General features: G+C 37.4%; 1 protein-coding gene across 1 annotated transcript in view; it reads right to left on the reverse strand.

Annotated features, from left to right (window-relative positions):
• The window catches only part of PCLO (piccolo presynaptic cytomatrix protein), a 286,482-nt gene that overhangs the window by 124,146 nt on the left and 136,072 nt on the right, over positions 1–26,264 (reverse strand). Inside the window, exons 6-7 of the mRNA XM_071734051.1 lie at positions 24,101–26,115; positions 813–3,021 (exon numbers count right to left, since the gene is read on the reverse strand). Of these exons, the coding sequence (XP_071590152.1) occupies positions 813–3,021; positions 24,101–26,115 (4,224 nt within the window). The remainder of the gene's footprint in view (positions 1–812; positions 3,022–24,100; positions 26,116–26,264) is intronic.

A 26,264-nucleotide genomic window follows, 5' to 3' on the forward strand; every position in this document is an offset into this window, starting at 1 on the left:
GCAGATATATTGTATGGGTGCATACAAAACTAGCTATGCTGCACAATCCATCAATAGAAGTAAAATATTTTATGCAAGTTTATTGAAGGATGAGATTGTCTTGCATCATCCAAATGACAAATTATCTTACATTATCACAATTCTGAATGCACAAAAATTCCACATGACAGGATGCTTTTAACATACTATATGTAGAATGTTATTTTGCTATCATGTTAAGCTCTATATGGTTCTAACACACAATACGAGCTTGATGAACATACTATTTCTGTATAAATGCAGATCTACAGTGGTGCATCAGGAGATGGAATCATCAGTTCTTTAAATCTACCACGGAATTTCATGCAAATAAAATTACGAGAGCTTTTTAGAGGATTTGGGAGACTATTTCCAAATCCTAGTAAAAACTATTGCAAGGAAGTTCAATGATTCACAGTCACTGGAGAAGGCTACACATAAAGATTGATGGTAAGGTATGTACCGTACACGGAATATTCTACACAGTATCATCAGAAAGGTAGATGCCACACATGAAAAGGAAAATGCCCAAGCAATCCAAAAGGAAAGCAAATCAACAATAATACAATGAGCATGCTAGAATAGCTTAACACCATTCAGAAACCACTATAAGGATAAAATAAAAAACATCAAATAAAACAAAACAAAACAAACCCAAAAAATGTAGATACACAGAAGATGCACCAAGGAACAGAAAAAAGAACAAGTCTTTGCAGTATAACAAAATTAGACACATGCGTAGAAATGAGGATTTGCGTTGTGATAGTAAGATACCAGTCTGAGGCCTAATTTACCTTCACTGTCTGACATGGCATGCTGGAAGTCATCCATGATGAAGGCTATATCTCGATCATAGCCTCGAGTCCGTGACTCCTCCCTCATATGTTGCTGGACCTCAGGTAATGAATGGCTCGATCCAAACTGGTCCCTGGTATCTGCAGATATTGGTGGCAAGGGTCCAGCTGCTGCTCTTGCCATTCCCATTGGCTGGCCAACGGGACTCAGTGGGCTCTCCTCCTCTGAGTTCTGCGCTACTATTGGGATCCTTCCCCTGCTTTGGCTAATGGGTAGACTGGTGGGTTTAGTTCTTCCAGAAGGTGCTGCATGGCTAAAGGAAACATCTAGGGGTTCAGCTTCTTGAGCTTTCAGTCTCAAAGAAGAGCTGGAAGAATCCCTTTTCAATGACAAATCAAGCCCATAAACTGAGGAGGGTCTAGATGAGGGCCTAGATCTACTACCACTGCTATAAGACTTGTCTGCTTCATCTTGTAATGTGGATCTCATTGTTGGGCCTAGTGCAGTCCCAAGGCCTGCTCCAATGGATGAAGTCAGTGGTTGTCCCAGGTATTTCTGTTGGTCAGTGATGTTTTTTCTAAGGCCAAAAGTGATATCATCCTGAAGAAGCCTTGCCCTAGTAGTAATTCCCCCAAGTGTTGAAGTGCTAGAAGTCATATAGCTCGAATAGTCAGGCTCAAGGTCTCTGCTTTCTTGGATAGGTGAAAACTTTGTTAATTTGGGATCTATCAAAGCTTTCTTGTGTTTTGACTGCTTCTGGTAAAGGAGGGCTGCTGGGAGCTGCTTAGCAGCTTGTTTCTCAAGAGTAAGTCTACCTATGCTGTATTTCTCAGATTTTGGAAAATGCCTGTAGCTGCCCTCCGCATGGTAATACTGTGACAGGCCAGCCAGATGATCAAGACTTTCTGCACCTCTACGGAACTCTTGTTTTATCTGGTGTTTCAGAAGTTTGAGTTCATAAGGGTCCTCCATTGGATCTTCATCAGCTTTAACATAAGAATGTAACCTAGAAGAAGTATGCAGTGGTGCTAGGAAGTCTGACACTTCTTGTGCTCTCCTGGCCTCACTAGTGCGAAGCAGTCTATCTGTTTTAGTCAGATCTTTTTCATGGAGGCTAAAACTGGAACCAAGTGCTCCTGTTCCTTTAGTAAGTTCTCCTATATCATCAATCAGCACATAATTTCGGGGTGTATGGTGGTGGTCTATATCTGCATAGAATGAATCTGCAGATATGCTTGATATAGGACTGCTTGCTATGCTATTTCTCTCATCTAGTCCTATCCTTAAGTCCAATGTAGAGTATTTACTGCCCAGCTGGGAAACTGGATAATTACTGTCAGTTGAAACTGGTGCTATCATGAGAGGCTGATTGTGAATTACATCATAGTTTGTTGTTATCTTAGGTTCCAAATATAATGTAGTTTGTCTTGGTTTTGGCTGTATCACCATCATCTGTGATGGAAGCTGGTATGATGGCTGTTGAGATGGTGGAGGTTGAGCCTGTGGAGTAAAGGACATAGTAGCTCCTGTTTGGAAAGCTGTCTGGGTCTGATAGGGTGAAACCTGCTGGTGATACAAAGGCTGCTGTTGTTGGTAATGTGACTGCTGTGTAAACGGAGTTGGTGCTTGAGTAGGCAGGGCAGGAGATGAATACTGATATTGACCATATGGGCTTGTAGCAGGGGCAAACTGGGTTTCTGGCTGGGTTTGTGGTGGCATAAACTGGTTAAACTCTGTCTGGGGTGCAGTGCGTGGTCTTTCCAAACCGTGCTGAGTTTCTATTCTGGTTGACCTGGTATTATTAACTTCACTGTCTGACATATAATCACGTTCTTCTGCTACTCCTTGGAGATAGGCACGCTCTCTCTTTTCTCTTTCTTTAAGTAAGGCTTCTTTCCTCCTATTAATCCCCATTTCCAAGTATCTCAGCTTGGCATCTATTTCTTTCTCCTCCTCATCTAGCTCTGCTTGCTTCTTCCTAAGCTTGGCTGATTCACGTTCAACCAGATCCAATTCCCTGTCTATATCCTGAAGAATTTTGGCTCTGGCCATAGTGGTGGTCCTACAAATCCTTCTGCGTGAAACTGATCCCACAGAAGTGTATGGCGACTGAGTTCCCGGTGTTGCTTCTTCTGGAGGTGGGTTAGGCAGAGTCCTCTTCACCTTCTTTTGAGTTCCTGATGGAGTTATACTTGAAGAACCTTTTGTCTGCAACAACAATACAACAACAACAAAAGACTGAGTCACTATTCTAGAGGCTTGATTTCACATAAGTCACAAGGTTTTCTAATTTTTTTTCATCGTATGGCTTTATATCTTAATACGTTCTCTAATGGAGAGGAAGCTTGTGGCATTTGTGAAAAAGAAGCAAACAGCATCAAAGAATGATGGCATTAGTCTGATAAAGTTCAAGAAAATAAGCAACCTAATGCAAAATAATAGTGACATTCACTAGGACTTTGTTTAGCCTAAGACTGACAATTTTCTTTATATCCCTGAAATTGAACTGATTGTAACTTAAGGTTTTTTTAATTGCTACTTATACATTCATATATACAACGATTTAGTGTGTGGGAAGGGAATATATAGAGATCTACACACCTTCCTTTTATATAATATTTAATAAATATATATTATATAAACGTACATGTATACATATATGTATATACATATAATTATAAATGTACATATAAATATATGTATAATCTGTACAAATAAATAGACGTGTTTGAGGCAGACAGCAAGTGCATACTGAGAAGCCATGACTAGTACTGAAATCCAGATACCAAAGTAGGACATTCTAGTCCTTATAATTTTTGCTCACCTCTGCTGATACACATATATTTTCAGGGAAGACTCTTGTGCTTTATAATAGTGACACGAGCTTTCTGCAGTTAATTGAAGGCTTTCTTATATTAAATTTGTTCTAGTTCCAAAGCTACAGCTTAAAACTTGCAAAAATAAGCAGTCTAAAAATATAGGAAGTTCATTTAGTCCACATTTACAGACCTCCCCACAGTTAATGGTCAATTGACCATCATTTAGGAAAGGATCAGATCTACCTTAGGGTGATGAACCATTTCTTGGAGATGACTATCTCTCTTCATCAACTAGAAAGCTAGGCAACACAAATGGTTAGATGGAATCTAAACTGCACACTAAATTACTAGGGTTTTGGAAAGGTTCTTTTTAGCTTTGAAGTAACTTTAGGCTCCCACAAAACATAGATACATTAAGAAATGGCACTTGAATGATTTTGAAATTGTATCCTATCTCTCTTACAAATTGTACTTTAGTAAAGAAAAAGGGATACACTACTAATATGCACACACTAAAAACAATTGCATTACAGAATCCAGTCATGTTTATAGAGAAATACAGAAACACTTTAGAACAGTTTAATAAGGGAAGTAGAAAGAATTTAAACCAATTTGACTCTTCTGCCTCTGCAGGCAAGCAGAACACTTCAGCAAGCATTAACTGATTTAATTAAAATGGAATTTCATCTCAAAGAAGCTATTTTTCTTTTAAATTCTACTTCACTCAGACAAGAAGTCAAAAGATTAAATGTAATTAGAAGTTTAAAAATTATTACTTCCCCAGTTTATTCAAATATTGTGTCAACAAATTGTAGAAGTTTTTTAAAAGTGTTGACAATCCTCTTTTGCTGCTGTGGTTACCTAGCCTTAATAAACCACAATAATCAACACATCACTTTTAATAGATCCTTAAAGAAACATTCAGTGCCTTTCCAAGTACCATTTAAGCTCTTGTCATGCTCTTCATCTAAATCACATCAACTTTTGCATGTTTCAGATTACAATAAATGCAACATAATTTTATTTTCAGCTTCCTGTGGCCATTTCCCAAACCCATGTTATACCAACAAATCAAAGAAACCAATTTTCTCTCATTCAGTGTGTACTTATAATCAAATACAAATTAATAATCTGCAGTAGGTAGAGTTGGCTATTAATTTATATTGTATATTCAGCCCAACACCACTGCTATTCCCCCTCCCAAACTGAAATAGCAATCACAGATGGTGAAACAGTCACAGATGGCCACCTGTGTTGGGGAAGAGCTATTAATAACACACTCATTAAAAGATCTATAATACTTTATGGAATTATTATTTTTGTATTACAGTGAAGCTGCTGATGTATTATATTTAAAAATCTGTATTTTTTAATATCATTGTTGACATATAAAGAAGCTCAGACTAGTAGACTACAGGAAGATGTATACTTTGCTTTTGAAAAAGTACCGATGACTTCAAGTTGTCAGCTACAATTCTTAAAAAAGGCAAGTCTTAGTAATTTTTCTTTGATATTTACATTGGAATAACAACAAATAAACATGGTATTTTAGTAATGTAATAAAACGTGTGGGTTTTTTCTTCATAATCAGTTATATTAGCCTTCTACTCCATTAATTGATTTAAGGGAAGTTAAACTGCAATATTTTGGCATGTAACTTTAAAATAGTTGCTTAGTTTTTGCATTTCCTTATAATTTGTTAATTTGCAAAGAAAAAAGACAAGCTAGTGATGATCTTTACCAAATTCTTATTTCTTTACCACAGAAAAATTGAGTGGAAAACAGTAGTTTTGCTGACTAATCCAACCTCTTTATTATTGGTCCCTGTAATAAATTTATAATGTTATGCTCATTTTAGGTTTAAAGTCTCCAAAGGAAAGAGGTTAGAAACCTTCATGAGAGTACTCTGGAGCCAAATTAAAAAAGGTATCAAAGGCAGGCAGGCATTCTTATGCCCAACAATTCTTGGTTAAAGGTTAGGTTAGACATCAAAGAGGTGATCTTAGCAAGCTCTCTGACTAAATAAGCCATGAAGATTTTCACTATATTTTATCAAATCTTTCATCTTTTTCATTCTAGTGCATTTACTTCTAGCCATCTGCTATCACCCTCACTGATGTTTCAAAATCATTTTGTGTTCAGAAAATGATCACTCCAAATGCTGTCTGTAAATCCCAACAACTAGAAGTGAATTATTCTGCTTCTTGTTTTCCAATGACAAACTTATAAATGTTATTACTTTATTGCTGATCTTTGTATATGGAAAGAATTTCATACTAATCTGGGACACCCTTGAAGGATGGACACAATGGTAATTGGAATTTTTTCTGAGGCAAAGCTGACCTTGCCAAAACAATTCCAAAGCTTCTGCTTGAGATAAAGCTACAGATATTCTCTCATCCAATACTACAGATTAAATATTTGAGGAAGAAGCAATATTCCCCACAATTTTTAAACTTAACAACACTTCTATAATGAAGATAGGAGAAGAATGCATGCCTCAGTCTTTCAAATCAATGACAAGATAACATCAGAGAGGAACTCCAAACAGTGAACTGAAGGTTTTGTGCAAACAGACTTAGCAAAACTTTCCTTCTCTGCCTTGTCAATGCACATTAGTCTCGAAGTGCTTTATCTTTTGAGTTTTCATTTTTAGAGGTCATCTGGACAAAGGCTTGAGAACTCTGTGATGTGATTTTGGAATAATCCTTTGAGATGACCATACTATTCCTTGTGAAATTTTCTGAAAATACTTCTTTCTACCTAATTTTGTCTCCAATTTGATGACATTGCTGGCAAAGACAGCAAGACTTGAATCTACAACAAGACTGAGACAAGCACTAGAAAATTCTAATACATTCCACTGTTTATATCTGTTTAAAAGAATTGTTTACTTTGGGGGACTGAGTAGCACAGGTGATTGGTGATGAATTTCTACCTCTACCCATTGTGTTTGATTCTACTTACTCAACTTTTTTCCCCCTCTTCTCTGCTGAAATTGTTTGAATGTGATAGGGTGCTGTTCTTGCATCCTCCTCTCTCTTTATTCATTTAGCCAGGCTTGGATATTAGCTTCATTTGCTCAAAGAGCTGAGCTTTCACAATTGGGCATACACTCCTATGTATATTTTGGGTTTTTGCAAATATTTAACCCTCATTATCAATCTTTTAACATTTTTTGTGATCACAACACAAAGAAACTTAACCTTCTTCTGTCCTCTTTAGAGCTAAATAAATAGACCTGCTTTTATATTTATTTTCTTTGTATAAGTAGGGACAAATCCTGCAAATACTGCATACAATATGTAGACAAATATGCATATGCACAAACCTATTACAAAGCTAGTAATAGCAATTTTGTTACAGTTCGCTATAACTAGATTGTCTATGTAACAGACACAGTGATGTTGCACTACCTACAGTCTGTGAGGTTATGAAAAAGCAAAGGTAAAGTGGGTCCTAAGCCACTCCTCTGCCACAATCCTCTGTAGTCTTCACAGCATGGCGGAAATCCTGTTCTGCTCTCTAGAAGAACAAAAACTTACTCTCTACAGAGTAGGATTTCCTGAAGCTCATGATACTGACTTCAGAATTGAAATGTCTGTGGAAAGTTGGCTGTACCCTGATTGCCAGAAACAGAATGCAAATAATACTTTTCATCTTCAAAGACTATACAGTCAATAAGCTTGCTCAGCAAACTCATGACTAGCAATAGATTGAGAAATGCATGCCAATTTATTAAACGAAATTACTGGGAATAAATCATTTGCAACTAGAAAAGATGTCAAAGATTGGGAAGACAGAAATTACTCTCCTTTCAGAAAAGAGTTTAGGTGGGGATCAATGCAGGTTCCTACGGCAGCAGTGGGGTGGAAGGTGCAGCCTGTGGTGTAGCTCTCTGTGTTTCAGGACTCATATCTGGGAGTTTTCCTGTATCAAAAAACTGCCCAAATGCACTGCTTCCAACCCTCCAAAACTCACAGTAAAAAATGCAATTGTAACGTAGTAATCCTATTTATAAAGGGTATGTGTTACACAGTATTAATGTTAAGAACTCTTTATATACATTAGTAAAAGCAGTTAGAAATTTTGACAATTCATCATTTTAGGCATTCAATTTGCTTCAAAGAAGTTCTCACTCATTAAGGACCTTTCAGTAATTTAACACTATCTTTAACATTGCTTATAAATGGAACTTAATCCCAAAAGATATTAACATAATACACTAATATTAGATTATTTCATTGTAAGTATGGAATCCTTAATGCATCTTCTTGTAGGATGCAAAAAATGTTTTGTTGCTCATTCTCTGAAAGTAAATAGCTTCTCATATAAGTTCTTGTGAACTCTTCTGGACTATCTTTTATGTGGTAACCACTGATTAGGGGAGACCAGTTGTTTAACTCTTGGTAACAAATGTTAGAACAAGAATTTTTAGAAACTTTTTTCCACTGGCTAAGGCTGACAGAGTCACTTTTGTAGCATGAAGAACCACAAGTGTGAGAAGGCACTTCTGAAGTCAAAAGGTAAAGGGAAGCATATGAATTGTGCACAGTATGGAAAATATACTAAAACATATATTTATAAAATCCAGTCTAATCAGCAGTGATGAAAATGGAGTAATATGTGCTCTGAACAAATTCAAGCCATCAATCAGCAAACCTGTGCTGCCTTGCCTTGTATGTCATTGCTGTCAAGGGGCACAGAAGACAAATTTGATGAGCTGAATTTGTCCTTGTGTATGTGAGGGAAATGTCCTACTTCATGAGTATTATACTAGAGCCTTCCTTTAATGTAACCCTCTTCCTTTTTCTTTTTCTTTTTCCTTTCCTCTTCTTTTTCTTTTTCTTCTTCTTTTTCTTTTTCTTTTTTTTTTTTTTTTTTTTCTTTTTCTTTTTTTTTCTGCAAGTATTTTGCTCTGGGGCTGAGTAGTCAGGCAGAAAACTAGTTTGTAAATCACTACACAGCAGCACTGAGATGCCAGTTGCTCTGATTTTCTCAGGGTCTCGGGGTTTTTTTCCACTATGGAGGCTCTTCATTATAGTTTTATCTTCTGATAAAGCCAATACAAATTTTTTAGAAATAGTCCATTCCAAAACAATACACGTTTTTCAGTCTTTTGCTTTCATTTGTGTCAGAGACACTCATTCCTCAGATGAGCACTTGTGTACTTTCCATTCTCTTGCTCCTTTAATTTTCTCAGTGAAATTGCTTAGAATCACCATTTTCACTTCAATTGCAAGGGGAATAGCACACTACACTTCCTAAGAGCTGACATGACATGAGATATCAACTACTCTCATCAGTTTAAAAAACAGAAGGCCATATGCTCCTTTTGATATCAAGGAGAGAAAGAAGAAATTAAAGGGAAATTCAGTATACAGACTACAGACAGATGTGGCCCTTACACACTGGTTTTCAAAGGGATCTAAACCCACATTTCATCTGCTTTGTGTGAGTAGGCACATCAGTTGTTCTCAGTCATTTGCATAGAAATGGTAGTTTTGCACAAACTAATTTGTGATTCATTTGGAATAGGACTGACTTTTGCCTATAAGGGTAATGGGGGCCCCCCTCAATTTATACTAGTAAAATGAGAAGCAGAAGCTTAAAAGAACAGAAATACATCAACAGAAAATCAGCTTGTAAGAATGAAATCCAATGTTTTGAAACTTTGACTTTAAATATTGTAACTGGAACAATACTCCAAACCTGTGTGTTTAGTGATTGCAGACCACACACACATTAGTCACAAGCTATGCTTTAATTTCTTTAGCTTATATCTACAAGCTGTATCTACATCGTTTGCTTTTTCTGCTCATTGAAGACACAAGAGCCTTTTCACCCATTCTCAGACATTTAGTCTGTGAACTAAAATCTTTCCTCATTTGTAAACTACTTGTGACTTTTAAGAAGCTAGTTCAAATTTTGTTTAAAAGAAAAAAGGATCCAGATGAATGGATTTATATAGATGCTATCTTCCTCATGAGTTATGAAAGTCTCTGAAGCATATTCTGTTTTGACAACCCAAAAGATTATGAAATAAAGTACAAAACAGGGGAAAAGATATATAGAACTCTATGTACTGCAAAAGTGCAAGCTGAGCAAGAGAAAGAATTACTCTGGAAAAACACTAATTTCAAACCTGAAAATGCTATGAGGTAAATGCTTAAGAAGATTAAGACAAAGTCTATAGATTCATGGTGACTACGTTCTACACTTTAGCATAGCAAACTACACTACAACATAATTAGTGTTTCTTAATCAATCTTAATCAATCTCAATCAATCTTAATTTTCTCTCCTCTATTGTTCCTCTGGCAGTCTACCAGGCATCTTACAGAAAACTGTACATCTTCAGCCCAACCTGTGGAAAGTTATCAGAAGTTCTGTGAAATGGGTGGACCATTCATTGCCAGTTAAGATACAAATACTTTTGCAAATGATGCAAACACGTGCATGTGTCTCCAAGCACAGCCTGGTTTACGATTGAACTAATTAGTGACCCAGAACTGTACCTCAGTATTATGTTCTGATACACAAGTGATTCTGCTACTGGTAATTCAAAACAGTACCAAAGTACTAATTATTAGATTCAGTATTAATTTATTATGAAGCTACTTGTGGCAGCAGAAAAAGACATCATCATCTTCATTTTGGAATGATAATGTCTGTGGAATTAATCTTTTTGCACAAAATGCAGTATCTTTAGCATGGGCTCATTCACTACTAGCAATTATTAATACACAAATAATTTTATATCATTCCCCTCAGTCAGAATAATAAATTTTATTTGAAACTTAGATCTCATCTATGGAAAATTTTCTTGAATTATAGTCTTTTCCCAGTCAATGAGAACATACTTAAAAAATTCTTTGTGATCTCGGAATCCTAGACAAAAGATACTGGTGAGAAAAATTTGGAACCGTTAATACTTATTAGTAGGATATACAGAATTAACACCATCTAATTTCAACAGATATTAGACTATCTTGCAAACCTTCAGTTACAATGGCAAAAAAACCCAATCAACCCACCAACAAAAAACCAAGAAAACAACAGAAACCCAACACCAGAACTCTCTCTACCTCTGAAAGAAAGGAAATATTAACCTTGTTTCACAGGAAAACAAACAAACAAAAAAAGGTGTGAGAAGATCTTGACTTTTTCGGCCTCTCCTTCATTACTGGCTTCCTCCAAAGAATGGTGGCTGACAAGACTCCCTCCACATGCTGTGACACAGCTCTTGTTTATTCGCAAGAGTGAAGATTCATCTGCCCAAGCGCAGACACATACAGAGCTAGTCTGAGCTAGTACTCCAGACTACTGAACTGAAAGAAAGTGCTATTTTAATTCATCTTGCTCCAGAATCACAACTTTTTCTCTTACCAACTGTAGAAACAGCCACAGATGTCACCTGTAAATGCCTCAAAATAGAGGTCAGTCCCACTCCTAGCAACTGCAGAAATTTGAATTCCTGCTCCTCATGTGAGATCTGTTTTGTAGTAAAGTTTTTCTCTGTGCAGGAAGGAATCTTGCCACCTCTGCAATTCTTCAGAAATGACACTGCTCTTCAGCAATCAAAGGCTCTGGGTTTGGCTCAGTTTGATCATTCAGGCAGTATTTTTTTTTTGTGCAGGTCCTAAGATTATTACCCATTAAGAGCACCTATATCTAGATGCCAAACTTAAAATTATTTTCACTTCATATTTTTGCAAACTATGAATAATTATGGTATTTATTTAAGGCAACCCCATCAACATCACTTAGGTGAAAAATTCTTTGATACTCTGTATGAAAGTTAATTCCTAAAAGGCCTAGGCTTATTAGCTATTAATTTATTTGCCTCTGAGCTAAGACTGACAAAAGGTTATTACTTAGAATCAATCGGGCACTGACTTTAAAGACTTTGACAGACCAGAGAACATAAAGTACTCTCCCATGATGAAAATTGCTGTTATTTAATCTCCAATTTACTGTGGCAGGAACCTAAGTGGTTTTTACTTAATTTTCAGATGGCAGTATTTATGTTCATAGATCATTGATAAGTCCATCAAGAAAAGAAAATAACCTTTCTATAAGTATTACAGTACTTTTATTTCATCAGGGAACATGAAATCCTTTAATTCTCAGAAGTTGCTTCTTGCAGTTGAAGGCACAGTACCCATCCTAGCAAACAGCTGTACATACAGTAGACAGGAGCCAGGCTGTAGATGTAGTGATGTAGATTATCTTGACTGACAAATCATTGATGACATTTACCTCAGCATGCATTATCTATGAGCTGTGTGTATCAGTGTGCAATTTCTTATTGTGTTCTCTGAACATCAGTTTACACATAAACACTAAGTACTGAGCTAACGACGAAACATTTTTCTTTACCTGCTCTGCTCTTTCTGAAAAAGATTCAATGACTTTGTATGACCAACATTTTTAATCTACACTGCTTTTCTGTCACAGTATCAGTTCCTTCTAAGAATATTTTACAAATTAAATATTAATGGAATACAACTACAATGTGGTAATATAATTATTTCAGAGACGTGAGATGACAAAGAATCAAAATTGGAATACCTATCCAATACATTTTAGCTCAAAGTAACATAAGAAAAATGTTTGTTTTTTTTTTTAATTTTGAACAGTTAAAACTCAGGACCAAGTCAGGAGCAGCCCATCAGCACAAGGGCCTCTGCCAAAAAGCAAACCTTGAGCTCCCTGTAAGGCTTAAAAAAAAGATTCTGAAGAAGAGAAAAAAGGTGACACTGCTACTTTCTAACATGGTCATAGATCTGGGTGGGAGCAAAAGGTCAGTCTGCTCCATTCAAGCAAAATCTCCTCATCATATTTGCTCATGTCACAAAGCCCCAACACCACATAGCCCTTCTATGCAGCAGCTCTGGAAGGACACTGGAAAAGCAGTATACCACTTTATAAATATGGGTTATATACATGATGAATATACCCTGCATCTTGTGAAAAATCATTTTTTTACATGTATGTGGGGTTTGTATGCATAGTTCGCTACCTCACCCCAGTAAGCACCCAGCAATCCAAGTGATTTGGAACCCATTTAGTTATTCAAAACCTAGTGTGTTCTACACTTTAAAAACATACAGTATCAGAAATGTCTGCTGCAGAGATCATATACAAAGTGGAAGAACAAGAAAGAGATTTTAGTGGCAAACATTCCACAGTAACCCTAATTACTGAGTTTGAGAGCTTAATGAGGGCCATAGGCTAGTGTTTCCTGAACAGTAGTGTGCATTTCTTTGTAATGCTGGATAGAAAGTGCTGGAGGGAACATGATTTGCTTCTGAAGTGAAGCAGTACAGCATTTCAAGTGTCACTGCACTCAAGCTAATTGAGAACACCACCACTAACTAGAAGAGAAGGATTGAGGAGAGGTTCCCATACACCTTCCATCCCATTTTATATCCACCCAAAGCACTGAAAATTTTAGCTAGAAAGCTCAATCTAGGCCCAGTAAGATGATCAGGGCTTGAGAGAAGTGGCTCTTCCACTAAGAGAAGCTAAGTGAACTAAGCTATTAGTCTGTAAAAAAACCAGGTAGTTGTTGTCTTCAACTCTCAAATGCAACACTACCGAAAAGACAGGCTCAGACTCTTCAAGAGATGCAGAGTGAAGGACAAGAAGGCACAAGTTGCAGAAGAGAAAGGAAGCATTTTTTAACATGAAAACAGTGAAGCTTCAGAACAGGATGCCCAGAGAGACAATAAAATCTTCATCCTTACAGAATTTCGAAATTCAACCGGACAAGCCTGCTAGATATCTGTTCTAGCTTTGAAAAGCCAGCACTGAGATGGAAGTGGGACTACATATCCTCCACATAAACTCCCCAATGCATTTTTTTTATTTTTTTCAGTCACTGTGATAGCTGAGGAGCTTAGATAGTTAACACTTGCAAAGCATAATACAGGCACTGACATTCTAAGGGACTTACTGTCAAGATGTTGTGGAAAGCATGAAAGAGTAAAAACTGCAGTATTTATTTTTATTAAATATAAGCTTTAAAAAACATTAAGAGATAAAAAATACTAATAAACATGTTTGCAAAATATCCTCAAGAAAAGCCATTGGCTTTTTAATGTATTATATATGTGCATATACATATAATACATATAATAAATAGAAATTATAAATATAATAAAGAAATTAATAAATAAAGTATAATAAAATATTAAATAAATATAAATTATATATATACGTGTAATAAAAATATTATTTAATAATATTGTCAAAACTTCTTGTTTTCTTTGGTGAGGTCTTGGGCCAAATGAGGAAGAAGCAGGAAAAAAAAAAGATAAAAACAGATTCCTCTGCCCAGGTTATGGTTCTCTCAGACAAGCAATGTTCAAACAGACTGTAGGAACATAAGGACTCAGAGCAGCCTACTCTTCTGCTGTCAAAAGAATTGTCTGCCTGAAGAAATATCTAGAGGAATTACCATAAAACACCCTATGCTACATCACTGATCAAATGAGCAAAAGATAAACTCACTAATTCCTCTACATTCTTCAGCGAAGGCAATGATATTTCTGCTGTGGCTTAGAACTTGGAAATCATAAAAGTAAGTCATTGGTTCCAACTTCACCTTGGCAAGAAGTATAATTTTATTTCACTGTTACCATCTTACATCATATATATAAAGTTAAACCACAACTATGAAAGAGGTTACCTAAGATGTGCTCCAGAAAGTTATGGAGTAAATATTACTTCCAAGCTACTTTATGATTTCCTGAGGTTTATTTCACTGTCTTTTATTAATGACAGTCAGCAGTTGAAAATAAACAGTATCATAATAATCTTCCCTATATCAGGTTTAATTTTACGTGGGTAACTCTCAATCTGATCCACCTCGACCATCATTTCTCACATCTTTTCACCTCTGGCAACTGCTGACTGTCTATATCAAGCTGTAATATAAATTTAGAGAAATCAGGACCATTAAACTTCTCATCCCACATACAGAGAGGAAATCCTCAGTATTTAATCCCCCTTCAGGCCTTCCTCCATACTAGCTATTTAATTTCAAATCCTGCCTTTACTTTTAGCTAATGGCTAGTCCATTTAGTCTGTTTGGAATTTATGATCCTACTTAAGGGAAAAGGCTTCCCAGGCAGTGTAAGAGCAGCATAACACTCAATACTTGAGCTAGATTCGGCATAAGAAAACATCATGTGGAGTGAATAAAGTGAGATTATAAAAGCTGTATTTTTATAGGAACTACTTAGATTGGATAAGAGAAGGTGTCAGAGAGAAACTGTCAAAGAAAATGAAATAGGCTATAGCAAGGAGATTAGAGAGAAGATATGGACAGATGGAGAATGTGAACAGAAATTGAACTGAGCCATGAATTCACTTGGTACAAAATGCAAGAATTTCTGGAGGAGAAGAGCCAAAAGACAGGCTTCTTCTCTAGTCAGAGAGAGAGGAATACGAAGAAAGTGATTTCAGACTGCATCAGTTTCAGAGAGATGTCTAAGCCATATCCTGTGACAATGTTTCAGACTTACCCCTGTATTTGAAGCTTCAAAACGGCTGATGAAAGCAACACAGCACTGAGCAAACTGTTAACTCCTGTCTCATATTTTCATTCTAAACATGGAGACTGTAAGCACTTAACGTATTACCCATTACGGATCCTACTCCCTGAGCTGAATACTGCAGCAGGTAAAACATTTTTGAGTTTCTAAAAAACAAGAATGTATAAATCCTTCTCGGTAACTAAGCCAGAAATTATTTAGAGAAACTGATAAGCATGAAGGAGAAAACATCTTGGTCTCTCCAGGTCAGATTTGAGAACTATGGATAGGATAGCTTCTGAAAGTCTGAATTGGTGTCGAGGATTTTCTGTACTATGATGCCCACCTGTTACCAGCCATTCACATTAACAGTATGCTGGGACAAGCTTTGGCACCTAGAAAGCAATTTGCAATCCAAACTTTAACTGAATCATAAATTCTGCTGTGCAGAATTGATAGAGGACATGAGCAAATAATGAACAGTTTTTAATGAGATAAAAAATAGGAAATAAGAACATAGAGTCACAGAACTGTCATGGTTTGAAAAGACCTCTAAGATCACCGAGTCCAACTGCCAAACCAGAAAAAAACCCACTATGACTACAAAGAATGTCCCAAAGTGTCAGGTCTACATGTTTTTTTAATACCTTCAGGGATACTGACTCTACCACCTGGGCAGCCCTTTCCACTGCCTGACTACTCTCAGTAAAGAAGTTCTTCATAATATCAAGTCTAATACTTCCCTGGTACAACTTCAGGATATTTCCTCTTGCTGTATTATTTTTTACCTGGGAGAAGAGGCCAACACCCACCTCAATACAGCCTCCTTTCAGGTAGTTATAGAGAGGGATAAAGTACACCTTCAGTCTCCTCTTCTTCAAACTAAACAATCCCAGTTCCCTCAGCTTCTCCACATAGGGCTTTTTTTCTCTAGACCCTTGATTGCCTTTCTCTGGACATGCTCCAACAACTTAATGTCCTTCTTGCAGGGAGAGGCCCAGAACTGAACACAGTACTTGAGGTGTGGCCTCACCAGTGTCAAGCACAGTTCCTTTGTCTTGTTGGCCACTCTTTCATGATCCTGTTGGCCTTCCTGGTTACCTGTGCACACTGCTGGCTCACATTCAGTTGCCTGTTGACCAACACTCCCAGCTCCTTTTCCGCCAGGCAGCTCACTGGTCACTCTTCCCTAGGCCCACAGCCTTGCAAGGGGCTGTTGTGACTGTAATGCGTGACCATCACTTGGCCCTGCTGAACCTCATACAATTGGTTTTGGCTCATTATTGCAGTCTGTCCAGGTCCCTGGACAGAGAGAACATGGGATTCAAGTGTCTAAATCCAGTCTCTGTCAATTAGAATCTCTTCACAGTCAACGCAGAAATTGGTGGATGAATATTTTAAAATACAAACATTCCCTTGGAATACTTCTGCTTGTAGACAATAGAAGGCATCTACAGTGATCAGTTTAGGTGGGATTTTCAACCACTGATATCTAACATTAAACATGATCTTTTCAATCCTTGATACCTTAACTAAAAAAGCCTACGCCTTTGTGTCAGTCAAGGAAGATGTCATATCTCCCTTAGCTTCTGAAGAGAAATATAAAGAGAGGAAAGTAAAGGGGGGAACAAATTCCCTTTCAGCTAAGGGTTAGAAGGAACAAAACATGGGGGACTTGGACTATTGCCTTTTTTTAAAGGAGGTATTCATTATTTTTAAGTCACATTAACCCATGAATTTTGCTGCTACATCAGAACATTTTCAGTACTTCCTAAAGACCTCTCTATATGATTTTTTCTTCCTTTTGCATCTGTAGTCTCTGTATCACTACTGAATTTGATTTTGGAACATTGCTCTGAATTGCAGTTCTGCTTTCCAAGGTAATTGTGTTTCCTATATTGATCTGCAAATATGATATGAGTGCTTTCTCCATATTCTAAGTTTCAAATGAATTGTTAAAGAGTCAAGTCTATGAAAAATTCTTGTTTGACCTATTTAAAACTTTTCTGCTTGACAGTGCCCAATTCGAATTAACATGTCTAATTCCATTTTAAAATAGCAATTGCAAAAATTTTAGTGTATCTATAAAAAATATTGTGATGGAGTCAGAAATCAATAGAAGAGACTATTTTTTTTAGGGGTTCATACTACTTAAATTTGATTTTGCTGCATCAACATGTAAACCCCAAAGCCTAAATCTAGTTTAATTTATAACTGTAAATAGTTACTTAGTTTAACAAATAACTTTTTAATATGCAAAACATATTAAAAAGAATTCAACAGTGTCCCACATGATATTCTTGTCTCTAAACTGGAACGATATGGATGGATCACTCATTGGACAAGAAGCTGGCTGGTTGGTCACACCCAAAGAGTTGTGATCAGTGGCTCAGTGTTCAAATGGAGATGTGTGATGTGTGGTGTTCCTCAAGGGTCAGTACTCAGACAAGTGCAATTTAACATCCTTGTTGGTGACACGAACATTGAAATTGAATCAGCAAGTCTGCTGATAACACCAGACTGTGTGGTGAACACGCTACAGGGAAGGGATGCCATCCAGAGGGACCTTGGCTGGTACAAGAAAGGGGCTCATTCAAACTGCATGAAGTTCAACAAGGCCAAGTGCAAGTTTCTGCACTCGGGTCAATGTAATTCCATGCAAAAATACAGGTTAGGAGGAGGAAGGATTGAGAGCAGTCCTGAGGAGAAGGACTTGGGAGTGATGGTGGACTAGAAGCTTAACATGAGCCATCAATGTGAGCCTGCAGCTCAGAAAGCCAACCACTGTCCTAGGTCACACTGAAAGAAGCATAACCAGCCAGTCAAAAGAGCTGTTTCTCCCCCTCCACCCTTGTGAGATGCCAGCTTGAGTACTGTGTCCAGTTCTGGAGCCCCCAGCACAAGAAGCACATAGAGCTCTTTGAGTGTGTCCAGAGGAGAGCTACAAAAATGATCATAGGGCTGGAGCACCTCCACTATAACGATAGCCTCAGGATGTTGGGGTTTTTCAGCCTTGAGAAGAGAAGGCTCTGAGGTGACCATATATTGCCTTTCCAATACCTGAAGGGGGCAAACAAGGAAGTTGGGACAGGACTTTTATTTTCTCCATGGGTGTGTAGCAAGAGGACAAGGGGCAATGGTTTAAAACTTGAAGAGAGAAGATTTAGATTAGATATTAGGATGAAATTCTTTACTATGAAGGTGGTAAGCCACTGGAACAGGTTGCACGGGGATACCGTGGATGTCTTCTCTAGAAGTCCTCTAAAAAAAAGGGGGATAATTAAAAAAAAAAATAAATAACAGGGATAATTTAAAATTCACTGATTTGTATTAAAAGAGCATCTCACAGGCCTTGTGTGCAGAGGAAGGATAATCATAGACACAGAGAAGGATGAAGGTGCACACAGAATATCTTTTTACTGTTCTCAAAATTTTTTTCTATTTAATTATATTTGATCATAGGTTTTGTATGTACCACAGTCCTGGGGATTTTTAAAGTAATATTCACATATGACATACGAACTGTTACGGATTTTGCCAGTCTTGCTCACTTCCAAGTGGCATATTTGGCTGATCAAGTCAGTATTTTACAAATTTAAAACTATTTTAATGAAAATATGAGGAAAAGTGCTGGAACTATAGCTTGTATTTCATTACAAGATGAAACTTGGAATACTTTGACAAGAACAAAACGGTTGTCTCTAGTTAGCGCACATTGCTACAGTTTGCAGGGAGTTTTTCATACAGGGAACCTAGATTCCTTCTGGAGAAGACTAAGTAGGTAGCTCCATTTTAAGTGCATCTCAAGTGTGCTCAAATCCCAGCAGGGAAAATCAGTCCAAACCAACTACTGGCTCCTCTTAGACAACATCATAATATACTTGCAGATACTTTAGCATCAGTTGCTTTGATCTATTTTTATGTTTTACTGTAGCAATCAGTGCTTTCTTTCTGGTGAGTATGTGCCCCTATGTCATTCCTCTGTGCCTGCTTGTTTCTGCTGGATACATTTATATTCTGTATTTCCCCTGAAAGCAGGGAATGTGGTAGTGCTCTCTTTACACACCTGAAACTCAAAGTAGCTCAGTAATGGATAACCAAGATAAACTAGTCAGCTGGAAATGAGTGAAAATATATTACGGTACCTTCATTCTTTGTCTTTTATGGAAGATAAGAGTGAGGAATGGATTTGTGACCAAGGACATTTTAAAAATGGGTATATAAGAGCTGGTTTAAAAGGAAGGTGGAAAACAGCAGGTAAGAAAAGGCCCAAGTGACAGGACAGCTAGGCTTTTTGTCATCTCTGCCATAAATCTCATGCTTTATAAAAGATTCTTAAGAATTCCATCTGAAAAATAAAGGTTTGAATAACATAGTAATTTTCTATTTTGCACGAATGTTCCTTAGTTGAATAGATAATGTATGACATGGCCTAATTTAAAAGGATAATGCAAGACAGACTGACCCAGTTAAATGTGCTTTAGAAAATGATGTTTATATGGTACGCTGAGCAAATGTGGGGTAGTCTTCCTGTTTTGAAGATCTAATAGAGGGAAAAAGATGCCTCATTTGTGTCACACAGATGCTATTCTACAGGATTTCAAACACAGCACATGAAGCAGTAGCTTGAAATGTGGACAGGACTCTAAAGTGTAAATAATTCAGACCATTAGAAGCAAACCTAATCTTAAATCTAGTTAAAATTACCTAATTAAAGGAGAAGTTAGGTAAATCCTCTTTTACATTTACGTAGGGATAAGATTGTCTAGAATTGTTTCTAGATACAAGTGAGATCCTCTTTTCAACTCAGTGTTCAGTTAATTTGTTTGAAACATACATAAAAAGTGTTTGACTTGATATTTAAGTCCAAAAGGAACTCAATAGGTACATCTACAACTTCTCCGGATTGCTAGACTCAATTCAGTGTCAAAATCTCCTGTCCATAAGAAATAAACCAGCCTTATACGCAGCTGCAGGGGAATCTTCAGGGATGCAGGAACTTGTGTGCCTTACCAGAGGTGATGGCTTAGTCTACTGCTGAGTGTGGTAACACACGGTCTGGCAGATCCACTTGTGCTGTTCATTAATTGCATGCTAACCTAATGACTTATGCTAATCAGGCCACTCCCAGACTGTTCTTTAAGACAGTAGTGTGCACAGTGAAAGTGAAGGACCCGTTGTCACCAGTGCCTGAAGAAGAGTTCCATTAAAGCAAGCAGACATCACTTAGAAACAAAGGGAAAAAAAAACTTTGTGCTTTAAATCTCAGTTACTCTAGAATCATATTACCAAAGATGGTTCCTCACTCCACACCTGTCTGTACTTACAGAAGTTTCTGCAAAAGATAAAGGTTCCTTTATGTTGAAATACAATGTACAGGAACAAAAATGTTCTTCCTTTTACCTGTAGCAGTTCATTGGTCTAAAATGGAAAATTCAAGTCACTGCAGTAAAACTTTTGCAGTTACAGAAATGTGACCGCCTATTTCTCAGGCCAGAAAACACTTCTGAATATTGTAGGAGGGCTATAACAAAGTGCCAACCCATTTTAGCTAGAATTAGGCCCAGGTAGCAAGAAACCAAGGAAAATACTGACATTCTGTGCCCCAGCAATAGCAGAAATCTTTACATGAAATTCTGTCATGACACTAAGAGAGTCTGTGCTTCTGCAGAAGGTAAACAAAAATATCCAACCCCAAGAAATTATCTCTATTCATTACCCAGGCTGAACATTCCTCACTGTCATATAAGCTTGGTCCTGAATAAGTATGCAAAACATCATGGATATCATGGAATGGTTTCATTTACTGGGAGCAACTACCCTGCTTTCACTCTTCACTGTCCAGATGTACAGCATGTCTGACACAGTAAAGGACAGCACAAATCACTTAAATCCTAACCTTCAATTTTGAAGATAAAACACAGTTTATTTGTTTTAATTACTTTTAAATTTTTGTTATTTGAGGAAATCTATGCTTTTAAAATCAGTATAAATCACTTTTGCTCTTATTACAGCAACAGGTGAAGTCCTGAAATTCTTACCCAAACAATCTTCCAGGATTTTGCTTGAAATCATTATCTTTTTTACCATATTACACACCTTTGAATTATATTTGCCTAGCAATTGCAGCAATTTCAGAACATGAAAAATTTGATAAAAACCTCTTTAAACTCTCTTAGTAAACAGGTTGATACAATTTGCTGTAAATGTTGAAGATCAAATGTACAATTTCTACCCTAAAGCTGACAGACTGTTGACAGATGTGTCTCTGCATTAGTTTGCTGTCTCTGCATTTTTTGTTGCAGCTGAATGGATCAATTTCCATCCCCACTTGCAATTTCTACTAACTGCCCAATGTCCTCATGGAAACCACTGCTTCGGGTCTGCACTCCATGGAGTTCTACCTTGTTGGACTGTGGAACAGTCTGTTAGAGTCAGCTGGGGAACTCATGGTCACTGCGAGCTCAAGTGGCACAAAGCTTACAAAACAGGAGAATTAGGTATCTCTGCAAAGTATCATTTTTAGATTGGTGGCTTCCACAATCTTTTTGGTGCTGACAACTTACAGTTCACAATTTTTCCTTGACACAGCTAGAGTCAGTATTTATTATTATGTGATTGGCTGCCAGGTTATCATTCAGCTTTTCTCATATATTAGCTTAGATAAAACATTGCAAGATTTTCCTATAAAAGGTGCATTAAAGTTATATTAAAGCAGAAGTTCTAAAACATAAAGACATAATTAATCATCTTAGTTATAGTCTCCACAATATCTTTTCTTGAAATGTTGAAATAAATATATTTTTCAATGGAAGAAGTCAATGAGTGGTAAAAGTGCATTGCCTGAAGGACAAGTTATCATTTCATTGTAATCCTTGGAATGGGACTAATTTAATTCTTAATTTTTTAGTCACACTGTTTGAATAAGGATCAACTTGTCTGATAAACTATCATAAAAAGAAGCCTGTGAAACATATACATGAAAACCCTTTTCACCTGCAATGTTTATGAATGCAGACAAAGTCATGACCCCGAGACAAGAACTATTGAAAAAATTATGAGATATTTGTCCAGGCAAAAAATATTTATACACACACTTCATTTCCCTAAGGTAGTGAAAGATCAATCTGTCATTTCCATTTTATTATTTTATGTTCAGCTCTAGTAAATTCTCCTTTCCAGAGTGAGCTGTTTCACAAGTTTGTCTGCACTCAACTTCATTGTTTTGCATGACATAACTGATCTCTTCTAACCTTTCCTTTTTATAATTCTGCAATTAGGAGCTCTCCAGTCAGTAGGCACAAAAAGATACAGAGAATTAACATATAAGGGCTTTAGCTGTCATGGGCACTGCATGAAGAATGAAAAAACAGTCCTGCTGCCAAAAATATTTTGAAGTTGAGGAAACATCTTACTTTCATGCTCAGCAAGATAATCCAAGTCTCATGGAAACCAGGAGATCATTCAGATCTTATACTGCAGATCTCTCCTTCACAACAGAACTGTACTCACTAATTGAGAACTGAAACTAATACAGCAACTGCAAAAGTAATGTATGCCCATATTTCATAGAATCATAGAATGCTGCTGTCATTAGACTGCTTTCTGTAGGTGTCACTCTTAATATTTTCTTTTTTTGTTATACATATATTTTTTCCTCCTTTAAATTTCAGGTACTTAATGTCACACTAAGCTAAGTGAACTTTAGATACTTGATTAACAAAACTCTATCATAGAGAGAGGTATAACAGACTGAATGCTTAACAACTTCAGAGATAAAACCAGACATGGTGGTCACAAGAGGTTCAGAGAGCAGCTTCCTTGCCAGATACCACATGATACAGATGGCGTAGTCCACTTCATATCCATGGGAATTTTTTCATTTTCCTTGCTCTTGTCTACTTTCACCCCATGTTCCATGAAAATGTCCACCTCATTTATTTACACTGTAAGTGCTTGGAGACACGGGCTATTTGCTGGTTGATGGCTGCATTCTGATAAGAACATTATAGCTCATTACTGTTTGGGCTCAAGGTAAAATGTTAATAAATATGTGGGCTTGTATGAACAATCCCTTTTCATGTCTCATTAATGAATACTGTTTGTGATCAAAATCTACTGTAAAGGCCTTTAAACAATCAACTGTTTATAGAATTTATCATCCATCATACAAAGTTTACAGTTATATTAAATACGTATCTATGAAATAAGCAAATTGAGTAATTTTTTTCTCAGTAATCGTTTCATTGGCAGTTATTTTACAATATTATACCTGCTCTCCAACATCTAGTAAACCCAACTATAACTAATGAGCAATTGTTCTTCAAGGTGATGTTACAAATCCTCTATGTGGAACTTCAACGCTTCAGCTACAATTTTATGCACTGTGCTAATCATGCATTAAAGAACGATGCTGGTATGGACTGCCAATGGCATCATTACAGTTTTCTCAAGGACTGTTTTCCAAGCAGTAATAGCATAGGAAATGTTTAATATCCACACAAATATGTGAGTTAACTGCTTACTGTGGGAGTCTTGGGGGGTATAACTAGATAATTCGGCATTTGAAAGCCACCAGAAATACCAAACATCAAGAACAAACACCTCTGCTGGGTGTTGTATCGTGAGAAAGAAAATGCTTTTCACTTTCTGGAGAATTAGAGGTAACAACTATATTGTGGTGCCTTCCAAATTCTGAATAAGAATTTGCTGTAGTTTTTTCTGAAATCTTAGTAAGACTGTAATATGTACTCCTGTATTTCCAGGCAAATCAATGAAGAAAATAACCACTGCTTTTTTTCAGGAAGGTGTGCAAAAATGAAACATACACAAGGATTGTGAATAAGTGTGTAAGCCTTCATGCTGTACTGATAGTGGCAGAATTACACTTAAAAAAAAAAAAAAAAGGAAAGCAAATACTTCTTACCATGAAACCCTCAGTGTACTGAAACTGAGCTCTGGAACTGTCTTCTGCTGTGGGACTCAGGGGCTTAGGATCAGACATAGAACGTTGCATCATCTTTGCTGCCTTTGGGCTTGATGGAGGAACCTTGGCAATGTCAGCATGCAGCATCTTCTGAGGGCTGATGTCATCAGTAATGGGTTTTTCATAGGGTACAAAAGCTGACTCTATAACTTTGCTTGGTGAAACAGGTGAAATGGGTGAATAGAGAACTTTGGGAGATTTGGGAGGGGAAGGGACTACCTGCAATGTGGAGTCTGGACGAAGGTGGGATGAGTATCCTATCTCTAATGGTGTTGGGCGTTTTTTATCTTTCTGAGGAGATGAAGCTGACAGATATTGAGGACTCTGAGAATCTGACTCAGCCTCTGTCTGACATCCCAGACTTTCTCCTTTGTATGTTTTTTCTGGAGCCGAAATGTGCTTTATGATTTCAACCTTAGCATCTAATCTGGCCCTGATTGAAGGTGTCCTTATTGTTCCTACAGGTTCTGTTTGTACTGAAATCTCTGCCACAGTCTGAACTGCAATACTAGATACTTTGGAGAACTGTTTAGCTTTGTCTGCCTCAGTGGTACTCTCACTGTATTTCCCTACACGAGGCTTCCTTCTGGATCTGCTAGAAAGATCCCATTCATCTTGATCTTCATCATCTGTCTGAACACTTGTATCAACACTCTTCTTGGGTCTCCGTCTCCTGTTTGTGTAACCTCTGTCTGCTCCATCTTCATCATCGGTTTGCACTCCACTGTCCACTATCTTTTTGAAACACCGGGGCTCCTCTTCAAGGGTCTCTTCAAGCTCCTCATATGGGCCACGTAATTTTGGCATAGAACTTCTCTTTTTCAATTGTTTCTCTTCTCTAACATCGATATCCTTAAGAGACATTTCTGAAACAGAGCTTAGGATACCAGACCTAGGCATGTACTGGGTAATGCCATCAGACTGAACTGTGTACCATGTTTGGCTTTGTGGAATTTCAATACCCAACATTCCTGAAGCAGTAGTGGTTGCATCATCAGTAGGCCAAAACTGGCCATTTTCTGTAGTTGCATACTGTCCTTCCAAAAGAGTTTGATCTGTGGTAGTTTGTGGCGAGCCACTTCCTGAAGGGTCATAACCATACTGATATATTTGACGAATTTTTTGCTCCTCTAACTGTTGGTGTAGCTGTTGTTGAAGTTGCTGGAATTGTTCAAGCTGCAACTGCTGCTGGGCTAACGTCTCTTGTCTCATCATAAACTGAGCTTGTCGTTCCTCTTCTTGCTGAAATAAGAGATGATGTTTCATGGATTGCAACTCCTCAAGCTTTTTTTGCACCATGAATTTTTCTTGTTCCCTAAATCTTTGAATTTCCTGGCGCTCCCATTCCAGCTCTTCTGCAAAGCGCTGCTGCTTAATTTTCTCAAGCTCAAGGAGTTCACGCTCCAAATCAAGCTGCTGCTGTTTGCCTTCTTCAGGGGCAATGAGAAGGGCAACCTCATCTTCAATTACATCTGTATAAACTTCAGATGCTGTAGTTAAAGCTGGTATCAAGGTAGTCGGCTCAGTGGTAACAGTTTCTAGACCAAGAGGTGGTAACCCTGTCTCCAAATCAACAGCAGTAATTGCACTATCTTTTTCAGCTGCCACTGTTGTCAAGAAACTGTATGACCTTGGGAGTGGTTGACTCTGTTGCAAAGTTGATAAAGAGGGAACAGAGTCAATTGTTTGGAGAGTAGGTAAATCTCTGACAGTTGTACTGAAAATAGAACCAGGTTGTGTAGTGATGGCAAATGTGGATGGGATTGGAGTTGCTACTGAAGAATAAACAACACCATTGGATGATCTTAAAACACTTCCAACACCAAACTGAGAACCCAGAGATGATGCCATTCTTGCTTGGGAATATTGTGGTGTACTGATCCCGATGCCAGAAATGACCTGACGAGTCTCTGGATAAGGACCAGTAGTCTTGCTTGAATAATCCATAACCTCACCTGAAATTACAGGGCAAAGTTACAGTCCAGTCCCACAAAAGAATGTTGCTTTGCGGATTCTGAAAGTCATTCCATCTTGATGAATTAAATGGGAAGGGGAAATTGCATGCAAATCTTCCTGTTAATGATCTACTTTAGATGTGAAGGAA

This window comes from Heliangelus exortis, chromosome 1 (genome assembly GCF_036169615.1).
Source record: "Heliangelus exortis chromosome 1, bHelExo1.hap1, whole genome shotgun sequence".
NCBI lineage: Eukaryota > Metazoa > Chordata > Aves > Apodiformes > Trochilidae > Heliangelus > Heliangelus exortis.